We start from the raw sequence: 25,042 nt of genomic DNA on the forward strand, positions 1-25,042 counted from the left end.
CCCAAAAGTATGAAAAATTTTTTTTTTTACCACATGAAATGTTAATTTTAATACACACAAACTGAAAAAGGCATGCACAATTAAATGACACTTACTTTTATTGAAGATCTGGTGATGATTGATGAGATGGGAGGAGGGGAGAGAGTGTGTTAGTGTTTAGAAGGGGAATCCCCTTCCATTAGGACTTGAGGTAGTAAGTCCTTTTCTGGGGTTACTTCCCTTCTTCTTTTAATGCCACTAGGGCCAGCTTCAGAGTCACTGGACTTCTTTCGCACAAGATATCTGTCCATAGTGGCCTGTACCTCTCGTTCCTTTATGACTTGCCTAAAGTGTTTCACAACATTGTCAGTGTAATAATCACCAGCACGGCTTGCAATAGCTGTGTGAGGGTGATTTTCATCCATGAAGGTTTGCACTTCAAGCCACTTTGCACAGATTTCCTTAATCTTTGAAGTAGGCAACTTCTTCAATTTCTCTCTCCCCTCCTCCGAAGCAATTTCCTCAGGTGTGGCCTCTTGCTGTTGAAGTTGATCTAGCAGCTCATCAGTGGTTAGTTCTTCATTGTCCTCCTCCACCAACTCTTCCACATCCTCCCCACTAACCTCCAACCCCAAGGACTTTCCCAATGCCACAATGGATTCCTCAACTGGCACAGGATTCTCAGGGTTAGCCTCAAACCCTTCAAAATCCCTTTTGTCTACACATTCTGGCCACAGTTTCTTCCAAGCAGAGTTCAAGGTCCTCTTTGTCACTTCCTCCCAAGCCTTACCTATAAGGTTTACACAATTGAGGATATTAAAGTGATCTCTCCAAAACTCTCTTAGAGTCAGTTGAGTTTCTGAGGTCATTACAAAGCACCTTTCAAACAGAGCTTTTGTGTACAGTTTCTTGAAGTTGGAAATAACCTGCTGGTCCATGGGCTGCAGGAGAGGAGTGGTATTAGGAGGCAAAAACTTCACCTTAATGAAGCTCATGTCCCCATAAAGTCGCTCTGCCACGTCTGTAGGATGACCAGGGGCATTGTCTAACACCAGGAGGCACTTAAGTTCTAATTTCTTTTCAGTTAGGTAATTTTTCACATTGGGGGCAAATGCATGGTGTAACCAGTTATAGAAAAATTCCCTAGTGACCCATGCCTTACTGTTTGCCCTCCACAGCACACACAAATTATCCTTGAGGACATTCTTTTGCCTGAACGCTCTGGGAGTTTCAGAGTGATACACTAATAAAGGCTTCACTTTGCAATCACCAGTAGCATTGGCACACATCAACAAAGTAAGCCTGTCTTTCATAGGCTTATGTCCTGGGAGTGCCTTTTCCTCCTGAGTAATGTAGGTCCTGCTTGGCATTTTCTTCCAGAACAGGCCTGTTTCATCACAATTAAACACTTGTTCAGGTTTCAGTCCTTCAGTTTCTATGTACTCCTTGAATTCCTGCACATATTTTTCAGCCGCTTTGTGGTCCGAACTGGCAGCCTCACCATGCCTTATCACACTATGGATGCCACTACGCTTCTTAAATCTCTCAAACCAACCTTTGCTGGCCTTAAATTCACTCACATCATCACTAGTTGCAGGCATTTTTTTAATTAAATCCTCATGCAACTTCCTAGCCTTTTCACATATGATCGCTTGAGAGACGCTATCTCCTGCTATCTGTTTTTCATTTATCCACACCAATAAGAGTCTCTCAACATCTTCCATCAATTGCGATCTTTGTTTCGAAAACACAGTTGAACCTTTGGCAAGAACAGCTTCCTTGATTGTCTTTCTGGTGCCCACAATAGTAGCGATGGTTGATTGGGGTTTCTTGTACAGCTTGACTAGGTCGGCTATACGCACTCCACTTTCATACTTATCAATTATCTCTTTCTTCATCTCTATAGTAATTCTTACCCTTTGAGGTGTAGGGTTGGCACTAGAAGCTTTCTTGGGGCCCATGGTCACTTATTTTCCAGAAACAGCACCGAAAATACTGTAATAATACAAAATATTCCGAGTGTATGCTTGGATGTTACCGCGGAGGCTGGCTGGTAAACAATGGGACGGAGCGGCACATGTGAGGCTGGCTGAGGGCACATTGGACGCGTCTCGGACGAAAATCGGTATGCGGGTTTTTAATCGGTATGCGCGGCAAAAATTTTGCGATAAAAGTAATCGTTATGCGGAAAAATCGCTATGCGATGCCATCGTTATGCGGGGGTCCACTGTACTGTATTTTATTTTGTGTTTATTCTCAGTTATTAGGCTATAATGTGCTTGCAGATTGTGACATTGAGTGTGAAAATAGTACTGAATCTTCTTGCAGTTGTTCATTTCGTAAAATAGAGATGGAGATGTGTGTATGAAATAATTTTTTAATTCACAAGGATCCAGTTAAATTATTTTTAGGAATGCCATAAAAAAATAGCTGATACCAACACTAGTACCAATGCTGACACCATCAGAATTGGCTGATACTGAGGTGCACTTAAACTACCGTTATAAAACTGCAACATTAACACCCTTCCTTTAGAGTTCAGGCACTGTACTTCCCATCTCCAGGACTCAAGTCTAGCTAACTAGGTTTCCCTGAATCCCTTCATAAGTGTTATCATTGCTCGCACTCCAATAACATGCAAGGTGTGCAAAACTGGCATACAATACCGACAAGAAGAAAGTTAAGACACTTGTGCAACATGTGGTTATCTTTATTGTAGATGTTTCGCCATCCAGTGGCTTTATCAATACAGATTCTTGGACATAATTAGAAAACAAGAACTATATACAAAAGATGAGGTAATCAGTCCCTCAGCCTTGGAGGTGGTGTTTACAGCACCGTGGTTGTAGAGATTCTGAAGCACAGGTAAGGAGACTGGCGCTTATATAGGCGTCAGTGAATAGGGACGTGTAACAGACGAGGGCATAGTCACTGGTAGGCGGAATCCTCCAGTGGATGTAGGTCCTACCCAAATTGATGGGTCAGTTGTAGAAGCCGTGAAGGTCATGTAGATGTCCTCTGAACCAAGATTCCACGATGTTGCAGTGCCGACAAGTTGTGCAAGACTGGTATACAATACCGACAAGATGAAAGTTAAGACACTTGTGCAGCATCTGGTTATCTTTATTGTAGACGTTTTGCCATCCAGTGGCTTTATCAATACAGATTCTTGGACATAATTAGAAAACAGAAGAAGACATCTACATCAGAGGACATCTACATGACCTTCTTCACAGCTTCTACAACTGACCCATCAATTTGTGGACCCAATTTTGAAATTGGAGTATTTTGAACTTTGCTTTAAATTGGCCAAATTACCAAATTCCGATCACTTTATTTTGTAGTTGAAACAGTAGACTTAGTGAATTCTTGTGCTCAATTGATAGAATAGCAGTAATTCTAGTGAAATAGCTAAGAATTTGGTTGACTGGAATAATGTAATTGGCCTAAAATGGGAGTCAAAGTCAGCAAAATTGCTGATGTGTAAATATCGTCGACACATCAAAATTCGTGAGAGCATAATTTCGTAAATTTTCCATCAAATTTTGTACTTTTTGCTTTATTACCATCAGAAAAAGATTCTCTACCATTTCATTAGAAAAAATAACAAAATAATTTTTTTGAAAATTCTTGGACACTGGTGCACACTTTGAAATTTCGCCTCTGGACCCTGAAATTGTTAAAAAACACTATGTATATTTCTTTCAGACTGGTGTATATGAAGTTTAATCCTGCACAAACATTAACCATGCAAGGAAAACCCACTAAAAATAAAGGTAAGAACAACCATTTTAAGAGCAAGTTTTAACAATTGTTTTACAAATTAATATTTTTTTTTTTTACCTTGCTGTATTTGATTATGTTTTACTGTACTTTATATTATGGTTGCAACTGTACTGCATTTATAGCAACCATAATTTTGTCATGAAGTAAATTCAATTCAATTGTTTTTCTTATCAAATGTGGGTAATTCAGGAAAAGTTTTCTCCATGATAAGAAGTTTGTGCAGAAATGTGAAGCTTATAATAAAGGTATTTAGCTTTTTCTTTATACGTATATGCTTCTAAACTGTTGTGTTCTGAGCACCTCTGCGAAAACAGTGATTATATATGAGCGAGGTGAAAGTGTTGTAGGTTATTGTATGACTTTGTATTCTTTTATTGTTTTTTCACAGTTTCCAGACAATGAGGGTGTAATGGTGATAAAAGTAATAGCTAAACACTGTTATAATGAAGAATTTTCCATTTATACTGAGGAGAGGTATGTGGATTTAATATGTATGACCACCTCAAGTTAGCTAACAGATTAATTGTTAATTCTTTCTCAGATGCTTGCCAGGAATGCAACAGAGCTACAGCTGCAGTAATGTGTAAAAAATGCACATCACATCTATGCCATCAGTGCTTTAAGAAGGTTGGTGGAGTTGAGGAACACTTGTTTAATGATTAATAAATAATAAAATAAATAAAATATAATTTTATTTCTTTGCTAAGGTTACATTGTGTGTTTACAACTTATAATTTGATTGGAACAAAGAAAGCCACTATCAGTCCGAGGCATTTCGGGCAGGCTGATTGGTTATAAATAGACCTAGCATGGAAAATAAATGTTACCTAAAGAGTGCCAAGTGATTTTATAGATCAAACTGCTTTTATAATCTTGAAACTTCTTTCCAAGTTAAGGACAAAAGGCAGTAGTTTGAGCACTGAACATTGGAGTATATGTTGTAGACCACAAGTATTTTACTGGAGTATTTCACAAGTGCTTTATGCTTATTTTTTTAACACCCCAGCTATCTCCCACCAAGGCAGGGTGACCCAAAAAAAGAAGAAACAAAAGTTTTTCTTTTTACATTTAGTAATTTATACAAGACATTTTAGTTGCTGCTTACAACATGCATTGCTTATGGAGGAAGGATTTTTTGCGCTATTTCCCATGGAAACTTTATTCTCATAGCCTTATATTCATCATTTAATATTGCATATACCATTCAACTTTTTTTTTTTCACACTTTCAGATCCATAATCACAGAACAATGAGACTACATGAACCAAAGCCAATAAATTCTGTTGAAGGGTTTTCCCAGCTCCCAAAGTGCCTGGAGCACCCTGATGTAACAGTCACCCATTTGTGCAGAACATGTTCAGTAAAGGACAAGGAGACGGTAATTATATTGCTTTAATACTAGAAACTGTTTAAAAGAGATGCAATTGTTGGAGAATGCACGTTCTTTAGTTTTCAAAAATTGCTGAATGTGTTGGCCGTCAAGGTTTTAATTCAGGTATGGTCAATACATTCTTTTGAACACACATTTTAATATCTTTTGATACACTTCACTGTTTATTGTACAACACATGTTTACCTGTAGCTCTTCCAGTACATAAGACTGAATACACAGTACTCATTAAAGAAATCCTGTTGTGTGAACATCATTCTTGTATTTAAAGAATACCGAAATAAACAAAAATAGTGGGTTAAAGGAATGTAAGGATAATGACTATTTCAAATTAAGATACAGACATGTGCAATAATTTCACAACCCATAGTATGCATCATACATGAGTTGCATTTCTTTGTTTTAAACACACTGTATTTATGCTAATTATTACTTGTCAACATACTCCAAAAGTATCCTCTAAAGGCAACCCCAGTGAAGGGAACACAAGCTTTGCCCCCTCCTAAAATCTTGCCTTAGTTTGTATCTAGATTTCATGTTTTCATTGGCTTTCATTTGAGCCATAGTTCACTACGTTCAGTACTTTTACCATTTTTCCGGTATTTCTGTACAACAGTTGCGTTAGGGGTAGGCAATTGGCACCATTATTTAGGGCAAGTATTGTATATACTATGTATTTATTTTACTTTAAAGATTTTACTGTAAAGATTACTAAAAAGAATAAGAAGAAGAAAATTGTCAAAGTGGGAAGTCTGAATGTGCGTGGATGTTGTGCAGATGATAAGAAAGAGATGATTGTGGATGTTATGAATGAGAAGAAGCTGGATGTCCTGGCTTTAAGTGAAACAAAGCTGAAGGGGGTGGGAGAGTTTCAGTGGAGAGGAATAAATGGGATTAGGTCAGGGGTTTCAAATAGAGTTAGAGCTAAAGAAGGAGTAGCAATAATGTTGAAGGATAAGCTATGGCAGGAAAAGAGGGACTATAAATGTATTAATTCAAGGATTATGTGGAGTAAAATAAAGATTGGATGTGAAAAGTGGGTTATAATAAGCGTGTATGCACCTGGAGAAGAGAGAAGTGTAGAGGAGAGAGAGAGATTTTGGGAAATGTTGAGTGAATGCGTGGGGAGTTTTGAATCAAGTGTGAGAGTAATGGTGGTTGGGGATTTTAATGCTAAAGTGGGTAAAAATGTTATGGAGGGAGTAGTAGGTAAATTTGGGGTGCCAGGGGTAAATGTAAATGGGGAGCCTTTAATTGAGCTATGTGTAGAAAGAAATTTGGTAATAAGTAATACATATTTTATGAAAAAGAGGATAAATAAATATACAAGGTATGATGTAGCACGTAATGAAAGTAGTTTATTAGATTATGTATTGGTGGATAAAAGGTTGATGGGTAGGCTCCAGGATGTACATGTTTATAGAGGGGCAACTGATATATCGGATCATTATTTAGTTGTAGCTACAGTTAGAGTAAGAGGTAGATGGGAAAAGAGGAAGGTGGCAACAACAAGTAAGAGGGAGGTGAAAGTGTATAAACTAAGGGAGGAGGAAGTTCGGGTGAGATACAAGCGACTATTGGCAGAAAGGTGGGCTAGTGCAAAGATGAGTAGTGGGGGGGTTGAAGAGGGTTGGAATAGTTTTAAAAATGCAGTATTAGAATGTGGGGCAGAAGTTTGTGGTTATAGGAGGGTGGGGGCAGGAGGAAAGAGGAGTGATTGGTGGAATGATGAAGTAAAGGGTGTGATAAAAGAGAAAAAGGTAGCTTATGAGAGGTTTTTACAAAGCAGAAGTGTTATAAGAAGAGCAGAGTATATGGAGAGTAAAAGAAAGGTAAAGAGAGTGGTGAGAGAGTGCAAAAGGAGAGCAGATGATAGAGTGGGAGAGGCACTGTCAAGAAATTTTAATGAAAATAAGAAAAAATTTTGGAGTGAGTTAAACAAGTTAAGAAAGCCTAGGGAAAATATGGATTTGTCAGTTAAAAACAGAGTAGGGGAGTTAGTAGATGGGGAGATGGAGGTATTGGGTAGATGGCGAGAATATTTTGAGGAACTTTTAAATGTTAAGGAAGAAACAGAGGCAGTAATTTCATGCACTGGTCAGGGAGGTATACCATCTTTTAGGAGTGAAGAAGAGCAGAATGTAAGTGTGGGGGAGGTACGTGAGGCATTACGTAAAATGAAAGGGGGTAAAGCAGCTGGAACTGATGGGATCATGACAGAAATGTTAAAAGCAGGGGGGGATATAGTGTTGGAGTGGTTGGTACTTTTGTTTAATAAATGTATGAAAGAGGGGAAGGTACCTAGGGATTGGCAGAGAGCATGTATAGTCCCTTTATATAAAGGGAAAGGGGACAAAAGAGACTGTAAAAATTATAGAGGAATAAGCTTACTGAGTATACCAGGAAAAGTGTACGGTAGGGTTATAATTGAAAGAATTAGAGGTAAGACAGAATGTAGGATTGCGGATGAGCAAGGAGGTTTTAGAGTGGGTAGGGGATGTGTAGATCAGGTGTTTACATTGAAGCATATATGTGAACAGTATTTAGATAAAGATAGGGAAGTTTTTATTGCATTTATGGATTTAGAAAAGGCATATGATAGAGTGGATAGAGGAGCAATGTGGCAGATGTTGCAAGTATATGGAATAGGTTGTAAGTTATTAAATGCTGTAAAGAGTTTTTATGAGGATAGTGAGGCTCAGGTTAGGGTGTGTAGAAGAGAGGGAGACTACTTCCCGGTAAAAGTAGGTCTTAGACAGGGATGTGTAATGTCACCATGGTTGTTTAATATATTTATAGATGGGGTTGTAAAGGAAGTAAATGCTAGGGTGTTTGGGAGAGGGGTGGGATTAAATTATGGGGAATCAAATTCAAAATGGGAATTGACACAGTTACTTTTTGCTGATGATACTGTGCTTATGGGAGATTCTAAAGAAAAATTGCAAAGGTTAGTGGATGAGTTTGGGAATGTGTGTAAAGGTAGAAAGTTGAAAGTGAACATAGAAAAGAGTAAGGTGATGAGGGTGTCAAATGATTTAGATAAAGAAAAATTGGATATCAAATTGGGGAGGAGGAGTATGGAAGAAGTGAATGTTTTCAGATACTTGGGAGTTGACGTGTCGGCGGATGGATTTATGAAGGATGAGGTTAATCATAGAATTGATGAGGGAAAAAAGGTGAGTGGTGCGTTGAGGTATATGTGGAGTCAAAAAACGTTATCTATGGAGGCAAAGAAGGGAATGTATGAAAGTATAGTAGTACCAACACTCTTATATGGGTGTGAAGCTTGGGTGGTAAATGCAGCAGCGAGGAGACGGTTGGAGGCAGCGGAGATGTCCTGTTTAAGGGCAATGTGTGGTGTAAATATTATGCAGAAAATTCGGAGTGTGGAAATTAGGAGAAGGTGTGGAGTTAATAAAAGTATTAGTCAGAGGGCAGAAGAGGGGTTGTTGAGGTGGTTTGGTCATTTAGAGAGAATGGATCACAGTAGAATGACATGGAAAGCATATAAATCTATAGGGGAAGGAAGGCGGGGTAGGGGTCGTCCTCGAAAGGGTTGGAGAGAGGGGGTAAAGGAGGTTTTGTGGGTAAGGGGCTTGGACTTCCAGCAAGCGTGCGTGAGCGTGTTAGATAGGAGTGAATGGAGACGAATGGTACTTGGGACCTGACGATCTGTTGGAGTGTGAGCAGGGTAATATTTAGTGAAGGGATTCAGGGAAACCGGTTATTTTCATATAGTCGGACTTGAGCCCTGGAAATGGGAAGTACAATGCCTGCACTTTAAAGGAGGGGTTTGGGATATTGGCAGTTTGGAGGGATATGTTGTGTATCTTTATATGTTTATGCTTCTAGACTGTTGTATTCTGAGCACCTCTGCAAAAACAGTGATAATGTGCGAGTGTGGTGAAAGTGTTGAATGATGATGAAAGTATTTTCTTTTTGGGGATTTTCTTTCTTTTTTGGGTCACCCTGCCTCGGTGGGAGACGGCCGACTTGTTGAAAAAAAAAAAAAAAATTATATTTTTTATGCCTAGCTGTAATGAGTGCTTAATATATGAGTGTAAACACGTTATCAGACTTTTTTAAATGCATTTGATAATGAAAAACTGATCTTTTCCACCCACTGGCAATTTTCGCCTATTATTATCCTAGGATAATAAGCATCAAATGCTTTATGAACTGCCCTTTCATATTCTGCTCTTTATCTCATATGTTCTCTCTCTTGCCTGCTTTCTTGCTCATCTCTGCTCTCCTTTTTTTCACCTGTTCTTTCTCACCTCCCCTCCCCTCTCTTTCTTATGTTTTGTCTTTGTTCTCTTTTTTCACCTGAACTTTCTGCAACCTAAATTAAGGCATACTTAGAACACAATGCAGTGCCTTAGGTTGACTTCACTCCTGGAGGTTTGGGTTTGAATTTCCAGGTATTTGTAATTTTGAAAGTTGAAATTGCAGAGATAATTTGATAGCTGGACTTGAGTTTTGGAGGTGGGAGATACAGTGCCTGCACTCTAAAGGAGGGGTTTGGGATATGTACTTTTTAGAGGGACATCTAAACTGTCAGATCTGCTCACCTCTGCAAGATGGTGATAACGTAAATTATGGTGAAATTGTTCCTTTTTCGGGTTACCCTGCCTCAGTGGGAGATAGCTAGTGTGTTAAAAAAAAATTTGTTACTTAACCTGGGGGGCTATTGTTTTCTTTTGAAATGCTATATAAATTTTGAGTTTCTGGTGACTTGAAAAGACATGATTAAAAATGTAGGACAGGTTATTCATAAAACTAAAATAGTGTATAGGCTTGTTTTAAGATTGTGAAAATAAATATTGGCATTTTTGTTATTAATGTTTATGCAAGATTTGTCAGGAATACACTAACATTGTTTATTTAATCTTTATTTCAGTTGTTTTGTACCAGATGCTGGTTACTAGGTGTACACCAGCAACACGAGATCATTGAGATTACAAGGCTTGTAAGTAATTGATTAACACTTGAAGTAATCTAGAATCATAAGATTGCCATATTCTGAATAGCTTGTAGATATAGCTTTTTTATTCCTCATAGGTAGTTTAAAAACTTCATTATGCACCCCATGTTCATCCATTGGTTATTTGTCAAAAAAATTATTAAAGCACATAATGGGTCCAGAGACTGGGTCTTAAAGTTTTGATAGCTAAGCAAGCTACAGTGATAATGAATTAGTTTGAAAGTAATGATCCTGTAACAATATTAAGGAGTTGGTCATACAGACGTGAAGTCAGCCACAAAAACCTTTACGTTGTAACTTGTGTGCAGCTAGGAGTTTTCTATTACCCCTAATATTTAGCAAGGTATTGCTGAATGTAGACAGGTTTAGGTGGTTAGTATGAAATATAATTTTTTTACTATTGTACTACCATAAGCATTTGAGTCAGGTATTGACACCAAAAGCTGCATAGTGTTTAGTAGGCATCATTAATATGCATATGCATAAACAGTTCACTCAGAAAATGAGACTACTCACCATAACCTATTATTTTAAATGTATAATACTGAAATATGCGTGTGTTCCTCGCCTAAACTATTTCATAGGATTACCCTACCTCTTGATGCACTCCTTAAGTCTCCTAGATGCTGATAAGGTTAACTTATGGAGGATAGAAAAGTTAATGCCCTCCTGCACCTGCTTAATGGCACCTGAGATTTTGGAGTAGAGGACATGGGCTTGTTATTTCTTAATCACTTGTTTGTTCTTTCTCACCCCCTGCCATGAAGCTTACCTATAACGAGTTTCTAAATGTTCTCTATCGGATTTAAATCCAGTGAGTCCAGATCAGTCACTAAAGTATAGAAAAATCACAATTATTTAGCTGATTCTTTGTCTGACAGTTTGGCAAAAGGAACAGCATGCAATACTGTGAACAGCTTTTACAGCATTTCACCATCTGTATTCTATCTTCATACAGTTCTTTTGAAAAAGATAAAAATATTTTTCCTTTGCAGACAGCTCACTATTTACCAGAAATTGAAAAAATAATGCAGGACCTGGTTGAAGTAATAGATGTCTTAGACAGCAGCAAAAGGGTAAGCACATAGTTATGTCTTAGTTATTTATATGAACAGTGAGGATTTTCTTTATTTGTATACATAATATGCTGGCTTCTATTGTGTACAGTTTGTTTCCTGCATTTAATGTGGGTTCTAAGATTTTGGACCATAGCTTTTCTTCTACTAACAGTTAAAATTATTCTGCTACTAGAAGTGTCTAGGAGTTCTAGGAATGTGGCTCATGTTGTGAGTACAATCATAATTTTAAAATCAACATTTCTTGGCCAAATTGCACTAAACAATTAAGAACCCACCACACTTAAACAAAAGAATAGTATATCAAAGATAAATGCATTTGATACAGTAAAAGACTAAGAAAAATTATTAATGGAGAGTGGTATGACTTGGCTGAGTGCCCAGTGACACTTAAGGTACTTGGGCAGTCGTTCTGTACAGTAGACATGTAACTGGCAATGTCAGTAAACTTTAGCAGAGTTACCAGCTTATTCTTCACACAGACTTCAATACAGGGAGTTAGTGAGTTAGTTGTCTACACACAGTTAGTAGTGTGTGGACCCTGTTAGCTATCATCCATTGTATGCATAACGCTGGCCTCAATCATAACAAATAAAAGTTGGACATGTTTCAGATTTGTGATAGTGTTGGATTTTTTTTATAATGAGTCATCTTCCACTGATTCTGAATTATTATATTCACACAAAAGCTCTGTGAAGAAAAAAAAATACCTGGAGAGCGAATGGACTTTACAGATAAAAATTAAAGAAAGGAGATGTTATCTAGGGAGGTGGAGGTACATACTGGAAAGATAGAGAGGATATTTTGAGTTTTTGTTGAATGTTAGCCCATGGGGCAGGGAGGGATAACATGATATAGGAGCAAGAGAGTACTACTGACAGGTGGAGCCTGAGGTGGATGTGGGGAAATTGCATGAGACACTGGGTAGAATGAAAAGGAATAAAGTTGCTGGGATACATAGGATTAAGACAGATGTTAAAAGTAAGCAGGGATATTAAAAAAAAAAAATTGTAAGCCATACAAATTAGTTACATTACTTATACATTCAAATTGATTAAATTTTGAATTTGATATTAATATAACACAGATGCAGTTTGATGCAGTATAATGCTCAGAAGAAAGTCACTAATTATGCAAAGACATTTTGGACAAACTGGCCATAAGGTTTACATGCTACTTGCATCTACACCTAGTATAAAATTTAAGTCACTACAGCTTGGGAATTCATTACAGTCATAGGTATAATGAGACAGATTTCAAATGAAGACTTGGTCAGTTAAAGATAAATTATATTGAAATTACATAGGTTCAGTGACCTTCATTTTATGGAGTGGTTGCATTGAGGTGGTGAAATCAAAGCATGAGAATTTACAGACAGTTAATGGATATAATATTTATGCAAGATTTAATAGACGCTTTTTAACAGTATTAGTAAAGATGTTGTTAGATGGGGAATGGCGGTGTGTATGTAAAGTTCCATGGTATAAGGAAAGGGGGGGTAAGAGAGAGAGTGAGAATTCTAGGGGTAAAGCCTTTTCAGTACATCAAGTAAAGTTTATGGTAGAATTATTATTACAAGGTGAAATAAGTAAGATTGCAAAGGGGCAGGGAGGATTTAGGAAGGGTAGATGTTTAGACACTGCTTACACTGAAACTTACAAGCAAGCTGATCTTAGACAAGGATAAACAGCTGTTTATTGCAATTTTGTATTTGGAAAAGGTGTATGAAAGGCAGGATAGGGGAGCCACATGGTAGGTGTTGCAAATGTAAGGAATGGGAGGTTGGTTACTAAGAGCAATAAAAGACTTTATGCAGAGAATGAGGCTCAGATTAAGGTATGTAGGAAGGACAGGGGATTCTTTACCAGTGAAAGTAGGACTTAGAAAAGGCTGCATGATGTCACTGTACAGGAGGGCACCACTTATACAGTAGGTTAGGTTCTGGGCTACAGCTTTAAAGTAAAAATCATTGTAAAGTAAATTATAGCCTTTTTTCACTTTTAAATGCATATAAAAGCCTGATAACATGTTTGCACTATCAAATATTAAGTAAGCAGTAGAGCTAGGCCTAAAAAATGCATATACAATACACATTACTTATCTTAAAATGTTTTTGTCCTTAGCTTATAGTGAGTGGTCAATATATTTATTGTAGGAAGAATGGGTATAATTGAAAACCATTGCATTAGATAAACTCCATAAAGCGAAGCTCAGTACAATGAGGCCCTCCTGTATGGCATTGTAAAAGAAGTGTGTTACACACACTGTGAAAGTCTACAGCAAGTGCAATAGGGGTATAAAAGCACACAAAATGTGTGATAAAAGGATAACAAGAAAAGTGGGTGGATGGATCTATACCACATCTGCTAGGAAAATGATAAGATAGCTAATGAGAACCTTCAAAACTATGGATGCCAAGCCAATGTCTCCCTTCAAATTGTTTGTTCTGTCTAAGCTGGAGTACTACAGTACACTAACAGTCCCTTTCAAGGCAGGCAAAATTGCAGACCTGGAGAACATACAGAAAACTTTCACTGCACTTATAAGTACAATAAAGCACCTCAATTACCGGGAATGGTTACAATTCCTTGACCTGTACTCCTTGGAATGCAAGTGAGAGAGGTGCATTATAATATACTCCTGGAAAATCCTAGGACTAGTCCCAAATCTGCATACGGAAATCACTCCAAAAAGACGACTTGGCAACATCCCCCCAGTGAAAAGTGGGGTGCCATGTGTACACTAAGCGACAGCACAATAAGTTTCAGGGGCCCAAGACTGTTCAACTGCTTCCCAGCATATGTAAGGGGGATTACTAATAGATCTCTAGCTCTCTTCAAGAGGAAGCTGGACAGACACCTAAGTCAGTACCTGACCAGCCAGGCTGTATGTTGGTCTGTGTGCAGCCAGCAGTAACAGCCTGGTTGATCTGGCTTTTTGAAACCCCCTCCAGGTATACTACAGGTGTAGGGTGTTGGGAAGAGATGAGTTAAAAGATGGTGAATCTGATACAAAGTAGGCATTATCATAGTTGCTCTTTGCCAGTGACCCAGTTCTTTTGGAGGAGAGAAGAACCAGGGAGATATAACATACAAAATTATCCGAGAAATTGTTAGGGTAGACAGGGACAATCTGAGACGCAGATGATAGGTACTTGGGTGCACAGCTGGAAGTTACGCAGATTAGCTATAGGGATGTTAGGAAATCCTTCATGTTTCTCAGGGTAGTCAGAAAGTGGAATAAATTGGGGGAAGTGGTGGAGGCAGATTCCATATATAATTTTAAGAGTAGGTAAGCTAGGATCCACAAGGCTAGGCATCACTCAAGCAAGCAGCAAATTGAGATTGGGCCTAGGAGCAAAGAATAACCCCTCAGCCACATAAAGGTGAGTACACACTCTTCACTGTAACTACAGTGAATGTGGTGTCACATTCTCAAGGCGTATTAAATGCAATAAAGTGAAGAAAATAAGAGAATAACATGAAGGTAAATACAGTGGACCCCTGCTTAACGATCACCTCCCAATGCGACCAATTATGTAAGTGTATTTATGTAAGTGCATTTGTACGTGGGGTGTTAATGTTGCAGTTTAAAAACTGTAGTGTAAAGCACCCTTCTGGCAAGACAGTGATGGAGTGAATGATGGTGAAAGTTTTTCTTTTTCGGGCCACCCTGCCTTGGTGGGAATCGGCCGGTGTGATAATAAAAAAAATAATAATAATTTGTACGTGTATGTTTGGGGGTCTGAAATGGACTAACCTACTTCACAATATTCCTTATGGGAACAAATTCGGTCAGTACTGGCACCTGAACATACTTCTGGATTGAAAAAATATCGTTAACCAGGGGTCCACTGTATTTTTGTGCATCTGACTTTGATGTGACGAGTGCCTTGTGAATAATATAAGACACCATTTTGTTTTATTGTATTTTATATTGAGATCATGAAAGTGCTTGAAATTTAATTGCTATTCGCTGTACCAATACTTCATGTTAAGATAATGCTTGTTCTTGTAATTGCATCATGTATAGTTTAGAACATCAGAAAGTCACTATCGTGGAGAGATGGCAGCCTGAATACCAGTCCTGCTGGCTGCCATATTTCTTTTCATTTAGTTACACAATGCACTCCACAGAGACAAGTGTGTGTGTGTGTGTGTACTCACCTAGTTGAGGTTGCGGGGGTCGAGTCCGAGCTCCTGGCCCCGCCTACACTGTGTGTGTGTGTGTGTGTGTGTGTGTGTGTGTGTGTGTGTGTGTGTGTGTGTGTGTGTGTGTGTGTGTGTGTGTGTGTGTGTGTGTGTGTACTCAGTTGTGGTTGCAGGGGTCGAGTCACAGCTGGCCCTGCCTCTTCACTGGTCACTACTAGGTCACTCTTCCTGCTCCATGAGCTTTATCATACCTCTTCTTAAAGGTATGTATGGGTTCTGCCTCCACTACATCACATCCCAGATTGACAATGCTGTGACTGAAGAAATACTTCCAAACATCCCTGTGATTCATCTGAGTCTTCAGTTTCCAACTGTGACCCCTTGTGGCTGTGTCCCATCTCTGGAACATCCTGTCTCTGTCCACCTTGTCGATTCCTCCGAGTATTTTATATGTCGTTATCATATCTCCCCTTAACTTGCCTGTCCTCCAGTGTCGTCAGGTCGATTTCCCTTAACCTCTCCTCGTAGGACATGCCCCTTAGCTCTGGGTCTAGTCTTGTTGCAAACCTTTGCACTTTCTCTAATTTCCGTATGTGCTTGGCTAGGTGTGGGTTCCAAACTGATGCTGCATACTCCAATACATGCTTAACGGACACGGTGTACAGAGTTCTGAATGATTCCTTATTGAGATGTTGGAATGCTAGTCTTAGGTTTGCTAGGTGCCCATATGTTGCAGCAGCTGTTTGGTTGATGTGCTCCTCAGGAGATGTGCCGGGTATTATACTCACCCCAAGATCCTTTTCTTTGAGTGAGGTTTGTAGTCTCTGGCCCCCTAGACTGTACTCCATCTGCAGTCTTCTTTGCCCTTTCCCAATCTTCATGACTTTGCCCTTGGTGGGGTTGAACTCCAGGAGCCAGTTGCTGGATCAGACCTGCAGCCTGTCCAGATCCCTTTGTAGTTTTGCCTGGTCCTCGTTCGATTGAATTCTTCTCATCAACTTCACATCATCTGCAAGCAGGGACACTTCTGAGTCTATTCCTTTCGTCATGTCGTTCACAAATAACAGAAACTGCACCGGTCCTAGGACTGACCCCTAGGGTACCCAGCTTGTCACAGGCGCCTACTCTGACACCTTGCCACATACCATGACTCGCTGTTGTCTTCCTGGCAGATATTCCCTGATCCATTGCAGTGCCTTCCCTGTTATCCCTGCCTGGTCCTCCAGCTTTTGCACAGGGCAACTACACAGGTAGTTGCCCTGTTTTGATAGATGTGTTGAAGATTGTTGAAAGTGGTACACATAGTGCCTCTGCTCCCTCTCTCAGGACCCATGGAGAGATGTTATCCAGCCCCATTGCCTCTTGAGGTATCTAGCTCGCTTAGCAACCTCTTCACTTCTTCCTTGGTTTTATGTATTGTGTCCAACACTTGGTGTACCCTGCCTCTCCATCTTTCTGGCGTCCCTTCTATCTCCTCTGTGAACACTTCTTTGAATCTCATGTTGAGCTCCTCACATGCTTTGCAGTTTCTTGTGATCTCCCCTCCTTCCTTCCTCAGCCTGATTACCTGGTAATTGACTGTTGTTTTCCTCCTGATGTGGCTGTACATCAGCTTCAGGTCAGATTTGGCTTTCACTGCTATGTCATTTTTGTATTGTTGTTGGGCCTCCCTTTTACCTGGGCATGTTCATTTCTGGCTTTACGACTGGTCTCCTTATTCTCCTGGGTCCTTTGTCTTCTATACTTCTTCCATTCTCTAGCATACTTGGTTTTGGCCTCTACACCTTTGGGCAAACCAAGGGCTCATCCTGGCTTAATCATTATTTCTTTTGCCCTTGGGTACAAACCTTTCCTCAGCTTCCTTGCATATTGTTGTCACATATTCCATCATATCGTTTACTGACTTCCCTGCCAGTTCTCTGTCCCACCGAACCAGGCCCAGGAAATACTTCATGCCTGTGTAGTCCCCTCTCTTGTAGTTTGACTTCATTCGTCCTGCACTTCCTGCTTCCCTCTCCACTTGTAACTCTATTCTAACCTCAGAACCACGTGGTCACTGGCCCCGAGGGGGTCTTTCATATATAAGAACATAAGAAAGAAGGAACACTGCAACAGGCCTACTGACCCATGTGGAGCAGGTCCGTGTCCCCCCACGGATTAGACCAATGACCGCCCCCCCCAGATTAGCCCAATGACCCATCCAGTCTGATCATACATCCCCTTTATTTATTCCTGTTTTCCATTTATACACTTCGATCATATCCCCCCTAATTCTACGCCTTTCGAGAGAGTGCAGATTCAGGGCCCTCAGTCTATCCTCATAGGGAAGATTTCTGATACATGGGATCATCTTTGTCATCCTCCTCTGTACGTTTTCCAGAGCATTTATATCCATTCTGTAATACAGTGACCAGAACTGAGCAGCATAGTCTAAATGAGGCCTAACCAAGGATATATAGAGTTGATGTCCTCAATATCTGCACTATACAAGGTGAATACTAGGTCCTGTCTTGCTGGTTCATTCTTTCCTCTTTCACTGGTAGTGTCCTTTACGTGTTGGTACCTGGAGTTTACCTGGAGAGAGTTCCGGGGCTCAACGCCCCGGCGGCCCGGTCTGTGACCAGGCCTCCTGGTGGATCAGAGCCTGATCAACCAGGCTGTTACTGCTGGCTCCACGCAAACCAACGTACGAGCCACAGCCCGGCTGGTCAGGAACCGACTTTCGGTGCTTGTCCAGGGCCAGCTTGAAGACTGCCGGGGGTCTGTTGGTAATCCCCCTTATGTATGCTGGGAGGCAGTTGAACAGTCTTGGGCCCCTGACACTTAGGGTATTGTCTCTTAACGTGCTAGTGACACCCCTGCTTTTCATTGGGGGGATGTTGCATCGTCTGCCAAGTCTTTTGCTTTAGTAGTGAGTGATTTTCGTGTGCAAGTTCGGTACTAGTCCCTCTAGGATTTTCCAGGTGTATATAATCATGTATCTCTCCCACATGCGTTCCAGGGAATACAGGTTTAGGAACCTCAAGCACTCCCAGTAATTGAGGTGTTTTATCTCCGTTACGCGCGCCGTGAAGGTTCTCTGTACATTTTCTAGGCCAGCAATTTCACCTGCCTTGAAAGGTGCTGTTAGTGTGCAGCAATATTCCAGCCTAGATATAACAAGTGATCTGAAGAGTGTCATCATGGGCTTGGCCTCCCTAGTTTTGAAGGTTCTCATTATCCATCCTGTCATTTTTCTAGCAGATGCGATTGATGCAGTGTTATGGTCCTTGAAGGTGAGATCCTCCGACATGATCACTCCCAGGTCTTTGACGTTGGTGTTTCGCTCTATTTTGTGGCCAGAATTTGTTTTGTACTCTGATGAAGATTTAATTTCCTCGTGTTTACCATATCTGAGTAATTGAAATTTCTCATCGTTGAACTTCATATTGTTTTCTGCAGCCCACTGAAAGATTTGGTTGATGTCCGCCTGGAGCCTTGCAGTGTCTGCAATGGAAGACACTGTCATGCAGATTCGGGTGTCATCTGCAAAGGAAGACACGGTGCTTTGGCTGACATCCTTGTCTATGTCAGATATGAGGATGAGGAACAAGATGGGAGCGAGTACTGTGCCTTGTGGAACAGAGCTTTTCACCGTAGCTGCCTCGGACTTTACTCTGTTGACTACTACTCTCTGTGTTCTGTTAGTGAGGAAATTATAGATCCATCGACCGACTTTTCCTGTTATTCCTTTAGCACACATTTTGTGCGCTATTACGCCATGGTCACACTTGTCGAAGGCTTTTGCAAAGTCTGTATATATTACATCTGCATTCTTTTTGTCTTCTAGTGCATCTAGGACCTTGTCGTAGTGATCCAATAGTTGAGACAGACAGGAGCGACCTGTTCTAAACCCATGTTGCCCTGGGTTGTGTAACTGATGGGTTTCTAGATGGGTGGTGATCTTGCTTCTTATGACCCTTTCAAAGATTTTTATGATATGGGATGTTAGTGCTATTGGTCTGTAGTTCTTTGCTGCTGCATTACTGCCCCCTTTGTGGAGTGGGGCTATGTCTGTTGTTTTTAGTAACTGTGGGACGACCCCCGTGTCCATGCTCCCTCTCCATAGGATGGAAAAGGCTCGTGATAGGGGCTTCTTGCAGTTCTTGATGAACACTGAGTTCCATGAGTCTGGCCCTGGGGCAGAGTGCATGGGCATGTCATTTATCGCCTGTTCGAAGTCATTTGGCGTCAGGATAACATCGGATAGGCTTGTGTTAACCAAATTTTGTGGCTTTCATAAAAAATTCATTTTGATCTTCGACTCTCAGTCTGGTTAGCGGCTTGCTAAAAACTGAGTCATATTGGGACTTTAGTAGCTCACTCATTTCCATGCTGTCATCTGTGTAGGACCCATCTTGTTTAAGTAGGGGCCCAATCCTGGACGTTGTTCTCGACTTTGATTTGGCATAGGAGAAGAAATACTTTGGGTTTCTTTCTATTTCATTTATGGCTTTTAGTTCTTCCCGCAATTCCTGACTCCTATAAGATTCCTTTAGCTGAGGTTCGATGCTTGCTATTTCTCTGACCAGTGTCTCCCTACGCATCTCAGATATATTGACCTCTTTTAGCCGCTCTGTTATTCTTTTCCGTCGCCTGTAAAGGGAGCGCCTGTCTCTTTCTATTTTACATCTACTCCTCCTTTTTCTTAGAGGAATAAACCTTGTGCATACATCGAGTGGCACCAAGTTAATCTGTTCTAGGCGTAAGTTGGGGTCTGTGATGCTTAGTATATCTTCCCAGCTTATATCGGTTAGGACTTGGTTTACTTGGTCCCACTTTATGTTTTTGTTATTGAAGTTGAATTTGGTGAATGCTCCCTCGTGTCTAATCTCATTATGTCGGTCTGGGGCTCCGCGCATACATGTCTGAACCTCAATAATGTTGTGATCTGAGTATATTGTTTTTGATATGGTGACATTTCTTATCAGATCATCATTGTTAGTGAAGATGAGGTCTAGTGTATTCTCCAGTCTAGTAGGCTCTATTATTTACTGGTTTAAACTGAATTTTGTGCAGAGATTTAAAAGCTCGTGTGAGTGTGAGTTTTCATCAGAGCTGCCTCCTGGTGTTATTACTGCAACAATATTATTTGCTATATTCCTCCATTTTAGGTGCCTTAAGTTGAAATCCCCCAGGAGCAAGATGTTTGGTGCAGGAGCTGGAAGATTTTCCAGGCAGTGGTCAATTTTTAACAGCTGTTCCTGGAATTGCTGGGATGTTGCATCCGGAGGCTTGTAGACTACCACAATGACTAGGTTTTGGTTCTCGACCTTTACTGCCAAAACTTCCACTACATCATTTGAGGCATTAAGCAGTTCTGTGCAAACAAGTAACTCTGCAATGTGCAGGTACATAAGGTTTTCCAGTACCACCTCCGTCATCTTTGCCCTCCATGTTTCTGGGCCTCCATGTGGCTCCAGGTTCTTCCAGTCGATTTCCTTGTGATTGAAGTCACCCACAATCAGCAACTTTGCCCTGCTCACATGAGCCCTTCTGGCCACTTCAGCCAGTGTATCAACCATCACTCTATTACTCTTATCATACTCTTGCCTTGGCCTTCTGCTTTCTGCGGTGGGTTATACATCACTGCAATTACCACCTTGGGACCTCCAGACTGAAGTGTTCCTGTTATGTAGTCTCTTGCTTCTCTTCTGTCACCTCTCCAGCTCATCAAAATCCCACTGGTTTTTGATGAGCAGTGCCACTCCTCCTCCACCCTCTGTTCCCTGTGTCTTTCCTCAGGATCTGATATCCCATTGGAAAGAAAGCATCTATTATCATTCCTGTGAGCTTGGTTTCTGTGAGAGCTATGATGTCCAGTGATGCTTCTTTGACTCTTTCATGCCATTCCTCCCACTTATTCGTTATTCCATTGGCGTTGGTGTACCATACCTTCAGTTTCCTCTCCAACACTGTGTTCTGGGGGGTCTGTGGGGTGGGGGACCTGGCAGTGTGCTCTGGGATTCTACTGCATAGTGTGGGGTGGGGGATGTAGGTGTGTGTGTGTGTGTGTGTGTGTGTGTGAATAAAGTCTTCTAGCATCTGAGGATAAGATAAGATTTCGTTCGGATTTTTAACCCCGGAGGGTTAGCCACCCAGGATAACCCAAGAAAGTCAGTGCGTCATCGAGGACTGTCTAACTTATTTCCATTGGGGTCCTTAATCTTGTCCCCCAGGATGCGACCCACACCAGTCGACTAACACCCAGGTACCTATTTGCTGCTAGGTGAACAGGACAACAGGTGTAAGGAAACGTGTCGAATGTTTCCACCCGCCGGGAATCGAACCCGGGCCCTCCGTGTGTGAAGCGGGAGCTTTAGCCACCAGGCCACCGGGCCACCCAAGCTGGAAGAGATTCATTATCTTCGGTGGCTTGGTGGCAAAAGCTCTCTCTTTACTCGCTGAGGCGTCCGGGTTTGATTCTCAGTAAGGGTGTAAACATTGGGAGTGTTTCCTTACACCGGTTGTCCACGTTCACCCATCAGTAAATATGGGTACCTGGGTGTTAGTCTACTGGTGTAGGCCACATCCCACGAGAAAATTGACCTAATTTGCCCGATATGCTCTGCATAACAAGCGGCATTCCATATAGTAGTATGTCATTGATGTCAGTAAGGCCTGTATATTTTGTACATGTACTTGTAGAAATAAAGATATTATTATTATTATTACCTGTTTTATAACAAAAATAATATACATATGCCAGTAAAAGAAAGAAATTATAAGGATGGTTGGTGAAGAAAATACTCAAACAGCCTAAGGGAGAGAAATCAGTTGTTCCTCCAAAACCCTTTTACTCCTCTCAGAGGCTGTGAATAAGCTAACTCACTGTATATGCCCTTCATGGAAGCATCTGTGTGTGAATAGTTGCACTTCTGAAACCCTCTATGTATGTAGACTTTGTAGTGTCTTATTAATCTCATGCGCCACTGTAGGAAAGTGGTTTTCCTGCTTTGACGATGACTAGGCAGCTTCCTCCCAGAGTTGAGGCACATCACTAAGAGTCAGTCTCCAGATATAATACAGATTATTGCTCATCTTTGAACTTTAATAATCCCAGTGTGGTCACCAGAGAAGACGAGATTTTCCTTTGTGATGGGAAACTGAAAGGTAAAGGAAATATAAATTTAATGATACAAGGACAAGAATGCAAGGATGTGTGGTGAGCATAAAACATGGTAATACCTGGAGTATACTTGGAGAGGGCTTTGGGGGTCAACGCCGGTCTGAGACCAGACCTCGCGGTGGATCAGGGTCTAGGGCTGGCCTCACGCAAACTGACGTACGAACCACAGCCCGGCTGGTCAGGTACTGACTTACGTGCCTGTCCAGTGCCTTCTTGAAGACAGCCAGGGGTCAATTGGTAATCCCCCTTATGTATGATAAGAGATAAGATTTCGTTCGGATTTTTAACCCCGGAGGGTTAGCCACCCAGGATAACCCAAGAAAGTCAGTATGTCATCGAGAACTGTCTAACTTATTTCCATTGTGGTCCTCAATCTTGTCCCCCAGGATGCGACCCACACCAGTAGATTAACACCCAGGTACCTATTTGCTGCTAGGTGAACAGGACAACAGGTGTAAGGAAACGTGTCGATATGTTTCCACCCGCCGGGAATCGAACCCGGGCCCTCCGTGTGTGAAGCGGGAGCTTTAGCCACCAGGCCACCGGGCCTGAGAAGGAAGACTAGGGGGAAATGGAACGGATAGGGCTTGAACCCGTGGCAAGTGAGTCCTAAAACCCACAAGCCAGTGCGTTAACCACTTGCCATGGACTGAAGTCCAACCCTTTCCGTGATTTGTTTTCAATCGTGTTATTAAGATTTCGTGAGTCAGGGTGAGGAAAGGCTAGACAAAATGTGAAAATAGTAATGGGATGAGGAGGATGAAGACAGCGTCCCTGTCACTTTTAGAATGTGTGTGTACAAGTTGGCAAGTGTGGTGTATACATTTGTTCCTATGGAGTATCTTCCTGGAAACTCAGTTTATATCTGATGTCATTGATCTGCAACTGTTGCTAAGGACGTACAAGAGTATTCACAGAAGTAACTTTAGAAAGTTGTTAACCCAGGTAAGTCAAGCAGTGTGACTTATTTTCATTGGGTCTTTTTTTAGGTAGTTCTTCAGGGTGTGACCATCACAGTTGTCTAACTCTTAGGTATCTGTGTGTTGCTAAGTAACATTGGTAGGGCGTTAGAACCCTTCCCAGGTTCTTGTAGATGTGACCAGAGCCTGCTACGAAGGTGCTACCTCATAAACCATGATGAAGGAAAAAATATTAGTAGCCGGACAAGCTCTTATTGAGAAACGTTTCGCTCATTGTAGAGCTGGATCAGATCATGTCATGAAGCTGTACACAGCGAAACATTATCCAGTAAAAGGTTGCTCTGTAATGTATCTTTTCTAAACGAATATTATTGTTGCTGCATTAGAAGCCTGGTAAAAATTAAATAATGGCATAGAAAGCCAAACTGATCGAAAAAAAATTCCTTGACCGGTGGTGAAGAGGCTACATACAGATTTGAAGACCATGGTGTAGTCTGTAGGCTTCACATCCCATGAACCAATCATTGTTGAGCTATGACTGCCTTCTCGTAGGGTGGTTACCATCACACGAGGTTTTAATGTGTAGACCGACGACTCCCAGTTAAACTTTCACTACCATCACCGACCCTTGTGGCTCCAGGCAAAGGGCAACAAAAGAAAGTGTGTCGGCCTGTACATTAACCCTTACGTTCACTGAGGCCGCTGTGAGTCTGGATGGTTCACGTGTTACACTGTACACTTCTCACGAGGAAGAACTATGGTAAAGATGATATGATGTGTCTCTCATGCTGAGGTAGCCCAGGAAAAGGGAAAGTAATATTTTTACTCTTGTAAGGAGACCTGTCACACCACTACTGTTGTAGGTGCTAGTAATTCACTTTTAGGAATAATAGACGCACTGCCAAAATATGCACCACACACGGAACACACACACACGCAACACACACACACGCAACACACACACACGCAACACACACACGCAACACACACGCAACACACACGCACGCAACATACAAGCAACACACACGCAACACACACACACGCAACACACACACACGCAACACACACACACGCAACACACACACGCAACACACACACGCAACACACACACGCAACACACACACGCAACACACACACACGCAACACACACACGCAACACACACACGCAACACACACACACGCAACACACACACACGCAACACACACACGCACGCAACACACGCACGCAACACACACACACGCAACACACACGCAACACACACACACGCAACACACACACACACGCAACACACACACGCACACACACGCAACACACACACGCAACACACACACACGCAACACACACACGCAACACACACACGCAACACACACACGCAACACACACGCAACACACACACACACGCAACACACACGCACGCACGCAACACACGCAACACACACACGCAACACACACACGCAACAAACACACGCAACACACACGCAACACACACACGCAACACACGCAACACACACACACGCAACGCAACACACACGCAACACACACACGCAACACACACACATGCAACACACACGCATGCAACACACACAC

The 25,042-nt window shown here is 41.4% G+C and overlaps 1 protein-coding gene across 2 annotated transcripts in view; it reads left to right on the forward strand.

Annotated features, from left to right (window-relative positions):
* Nucleotides 1-25,042, forward strand: part of LOC128704109 (RING finger protein 17) — a 297,172-nt gene that overhangs the window by 4,837 nt on the left and 267,293 nt on the right. For both annotated transcript variants that reach the window (XM_070099113.1, XM_070099112.1), the window contains exons 4-8: nt 3,688-3,755; nt 4,307-4,392; nt 4,997-5,143; nt 10,056-10,124; nt 11,135-11,215. In XM_070099113.1, coding sequence (XP_069955214.1) covers nt 3,688-3,755; nt 4,307-4,392; nt 4,997-5,143; nt 10,056-10,124; nt 11,135-11,215 — 451 coding nt within the window. The remainder of the gene's footprint in view (nt 1-3,687; nt 3,756-4,306; nt 4,393-4,996; nt 5,144-10,055; nt 10,125-11,134; nt 11,216-25,042) is intronic.

The sequence above is a fragment of the Cherax quadricarinatus genome, chromosome 66, assembly GCF_038502225.1.
Source record: "Cherax quadricarinatus isolate ZL_2023a chromosome 66, ASM3850222v1, whole genome shotgun sequence".
Taxonomy (NCBI): Eukaryota; Metazoa; Arthropoda; class Malacostraca; order Decapoda; family Parastacidae; genus Cherax; species Cherax quadricarinatus.